Source organism: Myotis nattereri (assembly GCF_964212035.1).
Source record: "Myotis nattereri genome assembly, chromosome: 16".
Lineage (NCBI taxonomy): Eukaryota > Metazoa > Chordata > Mammalia > Chiroptera > Vespertilionidae > Myotis > Myotis nattereri.
The window spans coordinates 55386407-55401152 of NC_138091.1; the positions used below are offsets into that span (position 1 = coordinate 55386407).

The 14746-nt window shown below is 66.7% G+C and overlaps 1 protein-coding gene across 3 annotated transcripts in view; it reads right to left on the reverse strand.

The window, feature by feature from the left end:
- TBC1D16 (TBC1 domain family member 16) overlaps positions 1-14746 on the reverse strand; it is an 82441-nt gene that overhangs the window by 19694 nt on the left and 48001 nt on the right. For 2 of the 3 annotated variants that reach the window (XM_081110340.1, XM_081110341.1), the window contains exon 12: positions 11018-14147. The exons of the other annotated variant lie outside the window; for it this stretch is intronic. In XM_081110340.1, the coding sequence (XP_080966466.1) occupies positions 13977-14147 (171 nt within the window). In that variant the 3' untranslated portion in view covers positions 11018-13976. Of the gene's footprint in view, positions 1-11017; positions 14148-14746 lie in introns of those variants that run through there. 3 annotated transcript variants of the gene reach the window in all.

Sequence of the window (14746 nt, forward strand, 5' to 3'; positions counted from 1 at the left end):
CTGGTGGTTGCCGGGGGTGGGGGGTGGGGGTGCAGGTGGGGGTAGGGGCCCGGTAGAAACTGCTTAGTGGGCACGGGGTTTCCCTCTGGGGCGAAGAGAGAGGCGGCGGCCGCAGGACACTGCGTGCGCTCGGTGCCACGGAATTGCTCCGCTTAAAATGGTTATAATTTTCCGTACGTGAACTTGGCATCAATAAATCACTTCAAGCAAAAGACGGCACGGCCACGGCATTTCTGTCTCCTGCTGGGCAAGAGGCTGCACAACCGCCCGCTCTGGAGGCCCCGCCCGGGGCCTGCGCGGCTCGCCCGGGGCAGGTAAGCCAGCAGAGGGATTCTGAGATGCCCTCCCTGCCCACAGGGGGGTCACCTCTCCCAGGAAGCCTTCCCGGCTGACCCTGCCTGCTCTGAAGGCTCCGCCCAACCACCATGGCCTCCTGCGGGTCTGGGTGCCGCCTGCACTTGGCTGTGAGCCAGGGGTAAGAGGCCTCTGTTGACTCCCTCAGCCAGCCACCGCCTTCTCCTCTGGCTCTGCTGTGGCTGAAGGCTCTGTCCTCAGCACGCGGGGCAAGGCGCCCTGACTGCTCCCCAGACAGGACGCACGCAGGCGTTCCCAGCGTCCCCTAGGTCCGGGGTCCCCTGCCTCGATCCCAGGCCTGAGCCCAGCTCTCAGAACCCCTGGCCTCTCTCGGCTCGAAGGTCGCCTGGTGCCTCCCCCGCTGGCCAGCACCCGCCCGGCAGGCTCCCTCGCTCTGTGCCCTGTGCCCTGACACTCATCCCCGTCCCCCAGGGCAGCTCACACAGCTCCTCCTTGGCGAACCGGGTGAGAGGTCACTGCTGAGGGCGGGCGGGCGGCCTGCGGGGAAGAGCAAGCCTCGCCTCCTGGCTGCGGGACAGACCAGCCCAGGTGCGGGCAGCTGCTAGGTCCCCCGTGGGCTCGGAGGTCCCTGCCGCGGGCTCTCCCCAGCCTGGCTGCCCCCCACGCTCTCCAAGGCCGTGCCCACACCCTCGGCGGCCCTGCTGGGGGGATGGGGTCCTTCCAGGTCTCTTTCTATGCCCACAATTTGCCCCCCGGCCTGGGGAGCCTCTGTCCCAAGGCGAGAAGGGGTCTCACGCAGAAGGAGAGCTGGGACGGGCAAGCCTGCGGGGCACAAGGCCCTGGGGGCAGCCAGACGCGGGCCAGGCCTGGCCGGGAAGCTGCCGGGCGCGTGTGGGGAGGCACGTGGGCTGAAGCCGGTGCAGCGCCCAGAAGACAGACCGCCACGGCTTTAAGCCTCCTTGTCGCCTGCGCCCTGTGCCCGGTACGTGGGTGTCACATGCCAGTCACCACGTCCCCCTTCACCCGGCGGCCAGCAAAGGGAGGGGCCCTCTGCAGACGGAGGCCACGAGGGGTGGGGGGCGGGGGGCGGGCAGGAGGCCCAGGGAAGCGTCAGGTCCCAGTGCCCGCGCCAGGCCCCTCGCTGCCCGGTCTCCCTGCCAGGGCGCCGGCTGCCAGGCCACGGAATTGGATCTGCTTCCTGTTCCGGCCGCCGCGTCCTGAGATCCCGAGAATGTGCAGGGCTGCCAGGCGCTCTGAGAAATGCCTCCTGGGGTTTCTCGGAGCCGGCCAGGCAGGAAGTCCCCTGTCCTGGGGCCGCTCCCACACGTGGCCTGAGGGCTCCGCGGCAGGTGGGCTCTCTGTGTGCCTGGGTTTTTGTTTTTATTAATCCTCACCCCAGGATATTTGTCCATAAAGGGAGTGAAGGGAGGGGGAGAGAGAGAGAATCATGGATGTGAGAGAGACATCACTGGTTGCCTCCCGCAGGTGCTCCAGGGCCAGGGATCCAGCCTGCAACTGAGGTGCATGCGCTTGGCCGGAACCGAACTCGGGACGCTTCAGTCTGAGGGCCGCACTCTACCCACTGAGCCACACCGGCCAGCCCCCCACGGGCCTGTTTACAGATCCTGAGCCCAGCAGAGCCCGTGTGCCCAGGGCACCGCTCCGCAGGCAGCACGAGGCCGGGCAGGCCACGGACCCGGCCGCGGACGTACAGACAAACCAGAGTCCAGTCTTCACGGCAGCTGCCTCTCGGAGGGGTAAAAGTTATAAACCTATTTTGTTTCTTCAAAACCGAGAAAACGCTGATGTTTTGACAAATCACTCCGTAGTTTAAAGCCCGGCCGCCCGGCCACGCTCTCCAGGCCACGTGAGCGAGACCTGCCCCTTCGCTGCCGGAGGGCTTCCCGGGAGGAGCTCGCGGGGGCCTCGGGGTGCCCCTCTCCGCGGCCCCCTCCGCGGCCCCCCACCCTTTCAAGTTTCTGAACTCCAGGGTCACACTGTCACCTGGGCAGACGGCCACAATGGCAGCATTATAGTTCTAAAGCTGCAGCCACTAAAAGGTGTGTGTGTGTTGGGGGGCGGGGGGCGGGGGAACGGGAATTCAGGGTGCCCACTCCACCGCTGCACAATCGGCTATTGTTGTTGGAAGTGTCCGCGAGATAAGAAGGGCGTTTAGAAATGCCGCTTTCTGAGCCGATTGCAAAACAGAACAGAAAGTTCAAGGCCGAGAGATAGCGGAGCGGCCCCTGCAGGCGCCCGGGGCCTGGCTGACCAACCCTGGCTCCTGGGCGGGGCCTGGCTCACTGGGCCCGCATCTTCCCGTATTCCCGGGGCTGGACGTGGAGAGGGCAGGTCGGTCCACATTCTCTCAGCAGCTGCGGGCGGCCGAGGGCCTGCTGGGCGCCAGGCACCGCGTGACCCGTCAGCATCTCACTGACTCCTCACACCTCACACCCCCCTTGTAGAAGGTGCTCACGCCTCCCACTAGGACGGACGGGGAAACCGAGGCAAATCAGGTGGGGACCACACACTGGGGCCTGAGCCCGAGGAGCGTGTCCCCGCTCTCAGCAGGCCACGCGCCTCTTGTTTATCCCAGGACTGTCCCTTCAGACGTCCGGTTGTGGGAGGACACAGCAGCCTCCAGCTTCCCGGGTCACTTCCTGTTGTTGGTCCCTGCTCCCTCGCCCTTGGGACGTCGGCTGACAGTGTCCGTGGGACCCCCACCCCCCGACTGGCGGCTTGGTGCCCTGCTGAGACCTGACCAGTCTTTCCCGGGGCACTGCCCTTGAGCTGTCATCCTCCTTGGCCGTGGGCACCAGCCGCCCAGAGGGCAGAGGTGAGGGGGGCGGGGCTGCAGTGACGAGGTCAGAGTGGGGGCTCTGGGGCTCGCTCTGGGGTTTGAATCTGGGGGCCACTGAGCAGCTGTGTGACCTTGGACAGGTCACTTAAACGCTCTGTGCCTCAGCTTCGAATCTAGAAAATGGGGATGATCATAGCCCTGCCCGGTGTGGCCACCAGGAGGCGTAACTGAGTGGTGGGCTGGGTCCCTGCCACGTTCGGGGGGGCCCCCCTGATTCTGAATGTGTTGCATTGTGCAGGGCTCCTGGCTCCTCCCCGATTACACAGCAAGAGGGGCCAGGGGTGGAACCAACACCCCCCCTTCCCCCTCCCCCGCCACCCCCATGGCCTGCGGCCTCTGGCCCGGCTCCTATCGCATGGGAGCAGCACCTGTCGGCTCCTGTGGCCTGTGGTCTGCACGCTGCGTGGCCGGCGGGAGGGACACGCCTTCATTCCGACAATGTTTGCGGAGCGGCAGGGCAGGGCTTGTTTATTAATTTATCGTCCAGCGTACGGGCGAGGCTGCTGTGGGCCGGCTCGGGGCGTAGGGGCCACCGCGGGGCCTCTGACTCGCGGCCAGGCCAGCGGTCCCAGTGGGAGGCCCAGGGTGTGGCGGGCGGCGAGAAGCCAGCTGGGGGCGGGGTGGGGGGGGCGCATCCAGTTCCGAGGGGTCACGGGATGTGCTTCCAGGCCCAGGGCGGGTGAACGGCGTGGGGATTCACACACGGGCCTTCTCCGGCCCCGCCCCGCGGTGGGGAGTCCTCTGGCCAAAGTCCACGCTGGGGGAGTCCCCTGTGGTGTGGGCATGAGCCCCCTGCCCCGGGGGCAGTCTGGGCTGCGGTGGGTTTATAGTCTGTGGTTTCAGAAGATAGAAGTGGGTGAAGCCACCGGGGCCTCCCAGCTCCTCCCCCTGGGTCCCAGCGGCTCCCAGGGAGGGGGGTGGGCACCGCCCTGCAGCCCCTCGAGCACCCAGGGGCTGGGAGCTGGAACCCTTCCCCAGGCACCCCTGCAGCCTTGGGCCAGTGGGTGTTGGTGGGAAGGGGAGAGGGGTCTCAGGCTGCACTGGGAAGAGGCCCCTTAGAGGGCAGGGCCAGCGCGTCCACGCTGAGGCCCCAGGGGACCCTCAAACAGACAGGGCCCCGCCCATTCCCCCCCCCCCCCCGCACACCTGGGAGGGCCCAGGCAGCCCCAGTTTTCAGTCCTGGAGATTCTGCTGTCCCGGCAGGACCCATGGGCACCTCACCCATCTGTGCCCCGGTCCTGAGAGGCTGGGCCCTGAGGCAGGTGCCAGCCTCTGCTCGCAGGTGGCCGGGAGGGTCGCTGCTGGCAGCTGGGCCAGGGGAGGGGCGGGAGGGCTCATGTAGCCCCGGCCCAGCCCCCATCGTTCGCGCCTCGCACCCCCGGAGTGGGTCCAGTGCCCTGCCTGTCCCCTGTGATCGCTGTGGCTCCCCCCCACAGTCTGTTTCTCACCTGAAGACACGTGTGTGTGTGTGTGTGTGTGTGTGTGTGTGTGTGTGTGTGTGTGTGGACCAGGCATTTGGTATACAGCAGGCGCTCATGCATGGCTGCTCCTGCTCCCCCTGAGCAGAGGGCGCTTGAGCCCCACGTCAGAGGCGGGAGCTAACCTGCGGGGCCTGGGGCAGAGCCCAGGACTCCCCGGTCCCCACCACACCTCCATGGCACCCCCACAGCCCGGCCAGGCTGGACCCAGGACGCTGAGTGGATGGACTCCCCACGGCCCGCCATACCCCCATTTCTGCCCCCTGAGACCTGCAGGGCTCCCGGTGGGCCCGTCCTCGCTCCCTCCCTCTTCTCTCAGGGCTGCCCTCTCTGCCTTGAGGCGCCCTGAAGCAAATGGCCCCCCTTCCAATGGTCCCTGTCTGTGGGTGCTCCTCCCTGCCCCCCCAGGACCAAGCCCAGGGGTGCATCCATTTGGGGTGTCCCTCTACCCCGCGGGCTCCCAGCCTGGTGGGCAGGAGGGGCCGTGCGGTCTCGTCCGCCTGCTCCCTGGGTGCAGCCCCTCCTCCCTCAGCTGGGTGGCCTGGTGCCCCCCTGCTGGGAAGGGCTCCTGTCCTCAGGCGGCTGTCACACCCCGACCTCCTGCCCCGCAGACAGAGGCCCAGAGAGGGCAGGCAGCAGCCGGGGTCACACAGCACGTGCAGCCCACACAGCCACCCTCCCCCGAGTGGGCCTGAGGCCGCTCCTTTCAGAGTCCGGCCACCTGAGACCTCGGGGGCCAGCTGGCAGCGCCCGAGGGCCCGTCCCGGGAGAAGGACAGCCGCAGCCTTGGCGGGAAACGGCCAAGCACAGGGAAAGGAGGATCGAGACACGGGCGGGTCCTGGCTCTGCCGCCCACCGGCTAGGTGACTTGGGGCGGTCACTCAGCCTCTGTTCCTCCTTTAGGACGTGGGTGAAAGGCCGCGCTGCCCCCCTGGCCACTGTGAGCACTGAGCCCCAGGTGGATGGGGAGTGTCCAATGTGGGTGTTCACCAGCCCCCCCACCTCACCCCCGCCTGTCTACTCAGAGGTCCCTCTCTCCCGGCCACAGGTCACGGGGTGCCCCAGCAGCGGGTGTGGCTGGGAGGGGGGAGGCCCCGCCTGGAGTGGGGCTAGGTGACCGACCCTTGACCCCTGCTCTTCCCAGGCCTCCCCAAGGAGGCCCCCGCAAGCCAGGGGCCCGGTCAGCGGTCAGCGGGCCCCCACACCTCCCAGGGTCCCTCCTGTAGACGGTCTCGGGGCGGCAAGTGGGGCTGGACAGAGAGGTGTTTACCCCAAACACAGAAGAAAGCGCCGCCGCCGCAGCTGCTCAGGTCTGGAAGCCGGGAGCCCGCCCCCCCCGCCCCCACCCCCCCGACTGGCTGCCTGTCCGTCAGGGGCCGGGCGGGGGCCAGAGTGAGGGGCGTCTGGGCTGCCAGGCGGGGGAGCCAGGGGTCCCTCCTCTGCTCAGGGCTCCTCTGGTCCTGGCCCCCGTTGCCCGGCCTCCCGCTGCCTGGCCCCGCGCCTCCCGCTCCGCTGGACCAGGCCAAGTTGGCGAAGGCCGAAGGGCTCCATCAACTCCCACGGGACCCACATCGATCTTGATTCAAGAGAAAATGAGCCCCCAGAGCCTTGACAGGGACCCGCCAGGCAGACAGATGTCGCCGCTTCTGGCCGCGGGCTGGGCCCGGGTGAGGCGTCCCCCCACCCAGCGAGGGCTGCTCCCAGGCGCGGGGCCTGGCCCTGTAGGTGGCCGGCGGCTGGCGTTGCTGACAGGCCGGAGGGGTGGGGGGCTCGGAGGGCAGGGCCGCTGGGGGCCAGGCTCCTCTCCTTCAGGCGGCTCAGGGCTCCGTGCTTCCTCTCCCGGCCCCTGGTCTCACCCGAGCGGTTCCTGGCAGAGCTGCCAGCTCGCACCGTCCTTTTAATTAGATCATCCCAATCCCTCTGCCGCCCGATTATTCACATTTATCTGGATGCGCCTGATCTGATTGGATGGTGGGCCCACCGAGGGGCCGCCCTCTTCCCCCTCGCCTCCCCTCCCCCGCCTCTCCCCCCTTTTCCCCCGGCCCCCCATTCTCCCCCCATTCCCCTGCTCTGGAAGCCCCCCAGCCCTGTCCAGGCCCCAGCCCCACTCTGGTCCCGTGTGTCCCTGTCTGTGGGTGCTCCTCCCTGCCCCCCACATACTCCGTGGCTCCCAGGAGTGTGCAGGTGTGAGCCGACTCCCGCTCAAGACCAAGCCCACGGGCGTGAAAGCAGAAGCAGCAGCCACAGAGGCCCGAGCAGAAGCCGGAGAATCCGCGTGTGGTGCCCTCGCCCACTCAGGTGGGAGGTAGCCAGGAGGAGGCTTTCTGAGGACACGGGTGGCCTCCTTCTGCGTGGACGCTGCCGGCCTCCCTCCCTCCCGGAGGCCAGTTCCTGGTGAGAAGCCTGGCTTTGCAGAAACTCGACCAGCAGCTGCACCCCACAGGCGGGCCTGGTCGGATGGGTCAGGCAGCTGGGGACAGGAGTGGGGGCGCCGGGCACCTGCTCCAGCCCCCGCCAAGCTGCCCGGCGTCCCGAGGCCGCGGCCGGGGGCCAGGGCGCACCAGACAGGCCCCCATCCAGGCTTGGGAACTTGCTTTCCAGAAAGGAAAAGGCCCTGCTCCCGCCTGAGATTCGACCGCCTCAAGCCCCCTCCGTGCTGGGCCGGAAGCCACAGGGGCCCAGAACCACCCCGGTTACTTCCTCGGGGCGGGTCCCCTCTGGGCCCAGCAGCCCCCTCTGCCAGCCAACCTGGTCTCTGGGCCGGAGTCAGGCCCCTGATGGGGGGGTGCGTGCAGGGGCCCCGAAGGCCGGGTCAGGCTGGGGAACCGGAGCTGCAGTTTTGACTCTGGGCCCGTTTTGGGGCTGCCCCCGAGGCTGCTCTCAGCCGGAGGGCCGAGGGGAAGGGACAGGGAGGCCCCTCTGCACGAGTCTGCAGAGTCCTGGGCCTGGGGGGGATATACAAGGAGGGATGGAAGTGGGGGGCCAGCTCCCAGCCTGGCCACACTGCCCCACCTGCGGGCAACTGATGAAACACCTGGGTGAGCAGCGCCGCTTCCTGCCTCCCTCCCTGGGTCAGCTCCCGGTCTCCCCCCCCCTCCCGCCCCCGGGGCCGCCCCCACCAATAGCGAGAGGTGTCCAATCCAGGCCCAATCTGTCTCATCCTCCCTCAAAGCAACTCGCCACCCGCCCCCAGGCAGCCTCACCCCTGCGCCCTGTGCACCTACACCTCCCACCCCCCTGAGGCAGCCTCGCCCCTGTGCCCTGTGTACCCACACCTCCCACCCCCCTGAGGCAGCCTCACCCCTGTGCCCTGTGCACCCACACCCCTACACCCCCGAGGCAGCCTCGCCCCTGCGCCCTGTGCACCCACACCCCCCATGTCCTCGCCAGGCTGTTTCGTCCTAAACACTCACTTCTCTGTATCTGCCCGGCTCAGACGGTCACGTGGCCCAGCCGAGCAGTGAGACCAGGACCTGGGGGAATTCCCACCTAAATTAACCCTTGGGCAGAACCTGAGAATTTACCAGAAGCGGAGAGGGTGCCGGGCTCTGGAGAAAGACGGCCATTCCTGGAAGTGGACCGGGCACTGTGGGTTGGGCGGTGGGTGGGGTCCACCGAGGGCACCTGCCCAGAGGCCTCAAGGTCCCGGCACTTTCCTCTGAAGCTGCCCAAAGGGCAGGAGGGAACGGCCTGTGAGCCGCCTGCCACCCCCACCACCCCAGGCTCCCACTGGGCTGTTTCCAGCTGCCCTGGATTTCCTTTCACAGGAGACCGGGCCCCACATCAGAAAGCAGGGCTCCCGGGGAGCCAAGACGGAAAGCCGGAGCCCCCATCTCGATGCCTCGGACAGAGGGGGGCCCGGGGGACAGATAGCTGCTCCCCACGAAGGGAGTGGGGCTAGGAGTTCCGCACAAGAGTCTAGATCAGTGGTTCTCAACCTTCCTAACGCCGTGACCCTTTAATACAGCTCCTCATGTTGTGGTGACCCCCAATGTCATTGCTACAAATGCAACATAATTAAAGCACAGTGATTAGTCACAAAAACAATATGTAATTATATATGTGTTTTCCGATGGTCTTAGGCGACCCCTGTGAAAGGGTCGTTTGACCGCCAAAGGGGTCGCGGCCCACAGGTTGAGAACCACTGTTCCAGCATTCCAGCAGGTGGAGTGGACAGGCCGGGGGTGCCCAGCCCCTTGAGTGCCTCTGGGAACAGCTAGTTGGCACCCTCTTCGCTGATGCATAGCCCCTTGGCAACATTTACTACCCTTCAGGCCTTGGTTTATTTAATTGATTTTTATTGATTTCAGAGAGGAAGGGAGAGAAGCATCAACGATGACAGAGAATCAGGGATCAGCTGCCTCCTGCACGCCCCCTACTGGGGACCAAGTCCGAAACCAGAGCATGTGCCCTGACCAGGAATCAAACTGTCACCTCCTGGTTCTCGCAGGTGAACCAGGTTGATGCTCAATTGCTGAGCCACACCGGTCGGCTATCCTGTCTTTTAGTCACTGTGGGTGTCCCTCTCAGGTCCTCTACCCGCCCCCCCTGGGGCTGGGCTCCAGCAGACCCCGGCCACCGTCTCCAGTGAGCCCCATGCAAAGCTCTGACCTTCCACCCAGGGCTGGCATTCCACGGTGAGATTTACAGCTGCCAGGCCCTGGTGCTCCCTCCTCGTTACCTTGTAGCCACTAGGACCCTCGGTGTCTTTTTCTTTTGTTTATTCACGTCCAGGAATCGATGAACTTTATCGGTAAACTGTGCGCCGGTCCTTGGGGATGCCTTCGCATGTGGTCCAACTGCACGTGTCTCTCGCCGGTTGCGGGGGTTTTGAACCTACTCTGCCCGCTCCTCCCGGCCCTTGGCACTAGGCCCTGCTGCACCCTCATTGCAGCACCAAACATGGTGTAGAGAATCCAGCCGTCCTCTCTCATGACTCAGAATCTCAAGTGGCCTCTTTGGTTCAAACTGCTGGTGGGAGAGCCGTGGCACCCGACCCGTCCTGGGGGCTGAGTGGCACACGCGCCAACCACGCTGTCTGATGGCACAGCACGCGCCCGGCCCAGGGAGCCTGGAGAGCCGGCTCCTCTCGGGACACGCAGAGGCGGGGAGGGAGGGGGGGCACGCAGAGGTGGGGAGGGAGAGCGGACACGCAGAGGCGGGGAGGGAGGGCCCCCCCCCCGAGGCCGCCGGCAGGTGTCCTGTCGGCAGAGGGCCTGAGAGTGGCCGGCAGGTGTGGCCCCTCCCGCTCCTTGAGGAGGTGGCGGGCGTGAGGACACGGGGCCGCTCCCAGCCCCTTCACCGTGAGGTCACCCTCGTGGCCCAACAACTGTTCTCACTGGAGTTTTCGCCCAAGTGCTTCCCTGGCCTCGCCGAGCCCTGGCCCTTTCTGTTCCGGAGGCTAATGCCGGGGGGGGGGGGGGGGGGGGGAGGGGGGGCGGGGCCTGTGGCCGGCAGCTGCGTTCCGCTCGGAGCCCGGCTCCCAAGGCCCGGGAGGAGCCGGCTGGCCGGAGGCCTTCCGTGTGTGTGTGTGTGTGTGTGTGTGTGTGTGTGTGTGTGTGTGTATGTGTGAGAGTATGTGAGTGTGTACCCGTGTGGGGAGCCCCGTCTGCAGGCCCCCTCACAGGGACAGGATGTGGCAGGGATGCCGTGTGCCGGGGGCCAGTGCCCCAGCCACGGACCAGACCCAGGCCTCCCGGGCCCGTGGGGCTGGGCAGGGTGTCTCAGTGGCTGCAGCGGGCCAGGCTGGGCCCCTTCCCCCGCCCGATAGTGGGTGAGACTGAGCCGGGGTGATGGGCTCCTAACGGGACCCACTGGACTGACAGAAAAGGGGACATTTGTGGCGCCTGCCCCGGACCTGGGTGCTTGTCCTCGCCCCTGCACCGGCCTCCCTGCCGCCCGCGGCCGCTGCTGGATGAGTGCGGGAGCCAGGACGGGGCGCCCGGCTGTGCCCGGGACTCGCTCTTAGACAAGAACGAGGCCCGAGAACATCCCTGTGGAGCCCCCAGACTATGGGGTGCAGCTGGCCATCTTCACGCCACAGGCCTCGCCCCCAGGACAGCGGGCAGGCTTTCCGGCCAGGGCCGCCTGCTCTCCGATGGCTGAGCTGCTGGTTGTTGTTGCCCGAGAACCAAGGAACATCCTGACTTAGCTGCGCCCAGGGAACCAGCCGCCCTCGGGCGGGGCCGGGGCCAGGCTGTGGCCCGCCTTCCAGGAGGAGCCTGCCCCCCCAGCTCCTTGCACTCCCTCCCCTCCCCCATCCCGGATCCTCACGGGGTCCTCTTTGCCCAGCGCTGGAACCTGCTGTGTTTTTGACCCAACAAACTGGCCAGACCGTCCCTCGGAGGCGCCCGAGAGCTCGTACTTGTCGTCAATACTTTTATTTACTTGGCGGTGGAATCATGAGCCGGAAGCGTCGCGGGGCTGCCCTGGTCATGGACACGGTCACAGGACCAGCCCGGCCTGGGCAGGGCCTGACCAGCGGGGAATCATGTTTGAAAACAAAACAAAATACAGAGAAGGAATCGCTCGCCAGGGACACCAGCGGCCTCTTGGTAGCGCTGGGCATCGCGTGACACTTTCCCTTAAGCAACAAAATCCTGTCCGCGCTGCCCGTGGACCCGCCCCCGCCCCCCGCATGGGCTCAGGGACACCCACCCCCGTGATGTGAGCTCCAAGTCTTCCTGCCGGACTCAGGCCTGCAGCCTCCGGTGAGCACACAGGTTCCTGGTTCCGGCCCGGATCACAGGCCCAGCCCGACCACTGTGTCCCAGGCTGAGCCCCACCGGGCGCCCCTCCGAGCCAGCACGTGCCCGACGCCACCTGGGAACGGCAGCACGGACACCAGCGTGGGGGCCCTCGGGGATGCGCGCACCCGCCAATCACATGACGTGACATTTTAACAAGCGATGAATGAGCTGCACCTGGAGGACCGGGCGGCTGATCCAGCCGCTCGCTTGCTGGCCCTGGTCCTGGCGGAGGGCGGAGGGCGGTGGGCGGGCGGCAGGAGCCTAATGAGGGAATTGCCACCGACCCTCCGACCCTCCGACCCTCCGACCCTCCACAGCTGCCTCAGGCCGCTTGCCTCTGATTGCATCCCCATGAAGGGACCCTGGTGAGCCCGGCCTTCTCCACCCTGGAGCGGGCGCCCTCCCCGGCCCCACACGCCCAGGGCCGCTGGAGAGGTGGCCGCCGGGGTGGGAGGCGGGAGCGCCGAGGGCCAGTGTGCCATGGGCACGGGGCCTTGGGGGGCTGTGGGGCTGAGGGAGATTCGGGATTAACGTTTCACACCAGGGCCTCCCAATGAGGGGATCCCTGGGCAGCACCCCAGCAGCCCAAAGGCACAAGGTACGGCACAGCGGTGTCCGATTCTCGCCAGAATGGCGTGTCCCAGACCCTCTATTTGGACCAAGACTTCCTGGTTGAGGGGAGACTACCGCCGCCCAGTCCTCACCTCCCCCGTCGCCAGCCCCCAGGCCACCCGGCTGCTCCTCTCACCGCGGAGACAGCGGTCCCTTGCCAGGGGGGGGGGGGGGGCGGGCGGGCTGAGAGCCGTCATTTGCTTTGAACGCAGGATGTGGCAGGAGTGACACCACGGAGGTGGGACCGTGTCTGAGCATCCCTGCCTCTGACCTGGGCCTCAGCCGGGCTCGCCTGCAGGGAGATGGGCGACCCGGGCAGCACCCATCCGACCCCCACACCGGCGGGCACTCCCCCGGGACTTAACAGCAGGTTGGCCCCAGACACAGGTGCGAACCCAGCAAGCGCTGGCCCTCAGGTTCCCGAGGCCACGGAGGCTCCGGGTGCTATGAGGTCGCCGTGGCGACAGTGACTGACACGCCTGTTCACGGGGACCGGCCCCAGAGGCCGTGCAGCGCCGGGCTAGCCCGAGCCCATCCCCGCAGAGAGCAGCCCTGTCTTCCCAGAGCCAAGTGGGTGAGAAGCCCCCCCCCCAAGCTGGACCCGGCCGCTGGGCCGTCTCGGTCAGCACCCCAAGATCTGAGCAAGGATGGGCTCCAGGAGCGGGTCCCCAGAGGCTCTTGGACAGAGGGCCCGGGACGGGGTGGACAGTCTCAGTAGGCGGGGAGCAGCGAATGGGGCGGAGGAGGCTGCTAACTTCCTCTTTCCTGTTGATAAACATCTAAGACTTTGTTTTTGTTAATCCTCACTCGAGGGTATTTTTTCCATTGATCTTTTTTTAGAGAGAGTGGAGGGAGGGGGAGAGACAGAGAGAAGCATCGATGTGAGAGAGACATGGATGGGTTGACTCCCGCACGCGTCCTGACGGGGGCTGCGGAGGGAGCCTGAACCCAGGTACGCGCACGCCCTTGTCCAGAATCAAACCCGCAACCCTTCAGTCTGCGGGCCGAGCTCTAACCACTGAGCCCACTGACCAGGGTGCTAAACACCTTCCTACATGTTTAAAATGGACGGCAGCAGCCAGCGCCGCCCAGGGAGAGGCCGTGGGCAGCGGCTCTCAGGGGCGTCGCCCCGGACCACGCAGGATCCCGCGTCCTCGCTGCCGCCTGTCCGAGTGGCTTTTGGTGCCAATGGCTGGGGGAGCTCCCCCTGCCCTAGTCTGTCCGCCTCGAAATCCCCAGGAGCCACTGGTATAAAACCCTAAAGAGGGAGGGGTCCTGGGGAGACCTGCTCCCCGAGGAAGCAGGGGAGCCCCGAGCGCTGGCTGCTTTGCGGTGCCTTTGCCCGGCTGGGAAGTTAACATATGAGCTTGTCTCTCAGGCACTCTGGCTCATGGGCAGGCAGCATCCTTCACTAACCAGGAGGCACAATGTGAAGTGTCCGAGCCCCAGCTTCCCAACCCCCTCCACCCCTCTCCATCCTGAAATCAGGGGGGCGACTTCTTCTTTTGGGGGGCAGATGTCTTTGGAGCTGTGGCCAGAGAGGCTGTGAGAACGAGGCCGGATAAGGAGGCGTGTCCAGCTGCAAAGATGTCCCTGGGCCTGGATGGGCCCCCCTTCTGCTGCACATCCCAGGAGCTGGTGGCTGAACTAGCCCTTCTCCCTCCTCCTGCGCCCGCTGGAGGGATCCGGGCCTGGCTGAGGGTGTCAGAGGGAAGCCATGGGGCTTCCTTCTCTCCCTCCCAGACTCTGATTTCCTATTAATATGAAAATGTCGCCTTCGTGTCGCCCAAAGGCATCTTCCTTTCGTTGTGACCACCCCCTGCCCTGCCCTGTCCCTGCCCATCCCCACCCCCCCGACATGCCCGGGGCCGTCCAGCGCGGGGAGCCCGGCTGATCTGCGGAAGCCAGAGCCTTCGCGGGCACCTTCTTGCTTCCTCGGGGGGCGTGGGCGAAGGCGGCTGGCTAGCCGGTGCCCCCGTAGGGGCAGCTCTCCGCCCCCGGGTGGTGGCCCGTGCACTCCACGGCGGGCATGTACCCGCTGTCCCACATGCCGCTGCCGCACAGCTTGCACAGGTCGTGCAGGCTGCAGGGGATCCGGGGCCGGAGGCGGAACTGGTACAGCAGACTCCTCGCCTGCAGGGAGGGCGGCAGTGAGCGGCCGGGGGCCGGGCGGCCTAGGAGCGCCAGCAGCACGGCCTGCGCCTGCGGGCTGACTGCGTGCCAGGCTCGGGCCGAGGCCCTGCCAGGGTCCCACCCACCCAGCAGGCAGGGGCCCTGGTCCAGCCAGCGCAGGACCTGCAGGGTTCCCAGCCCCGTCCTCACGCGTGGCTCTCGCCCCAAACGGCCTTCCCCAGAAGGGTGGCCAGGGCGGCACAGAGCCCTGCCAGTTCCCTAGCACCCTCTCCCTCGGCCCCAGGCCCCACAGGTGCTCAGGCGCTCTGCTCTGCCCACCCCACCTCCCGACTCCTGCAGGGTCTGCTCCCACCACCTGACGCTGACCCTGCCCCCCATTCCCCGAATGCCGGATGAGAAGCACCCCCCCCCCCCCCACACACACACACAGGCCTCCTTCTGTGGCCCTGACTCTGGGCTGTGATGAGGGGCCCAAGGTGGGAGCCTAATAACCTGGTCATTTGTTCAGTCCGAGTGGTGAGGGAGGGTCATGGGCGATGGAGCCTGAAGAGCCAGCAGCCGACTCAGGCCGTGGCCACAGGTGCTAACCACTGGGCAGG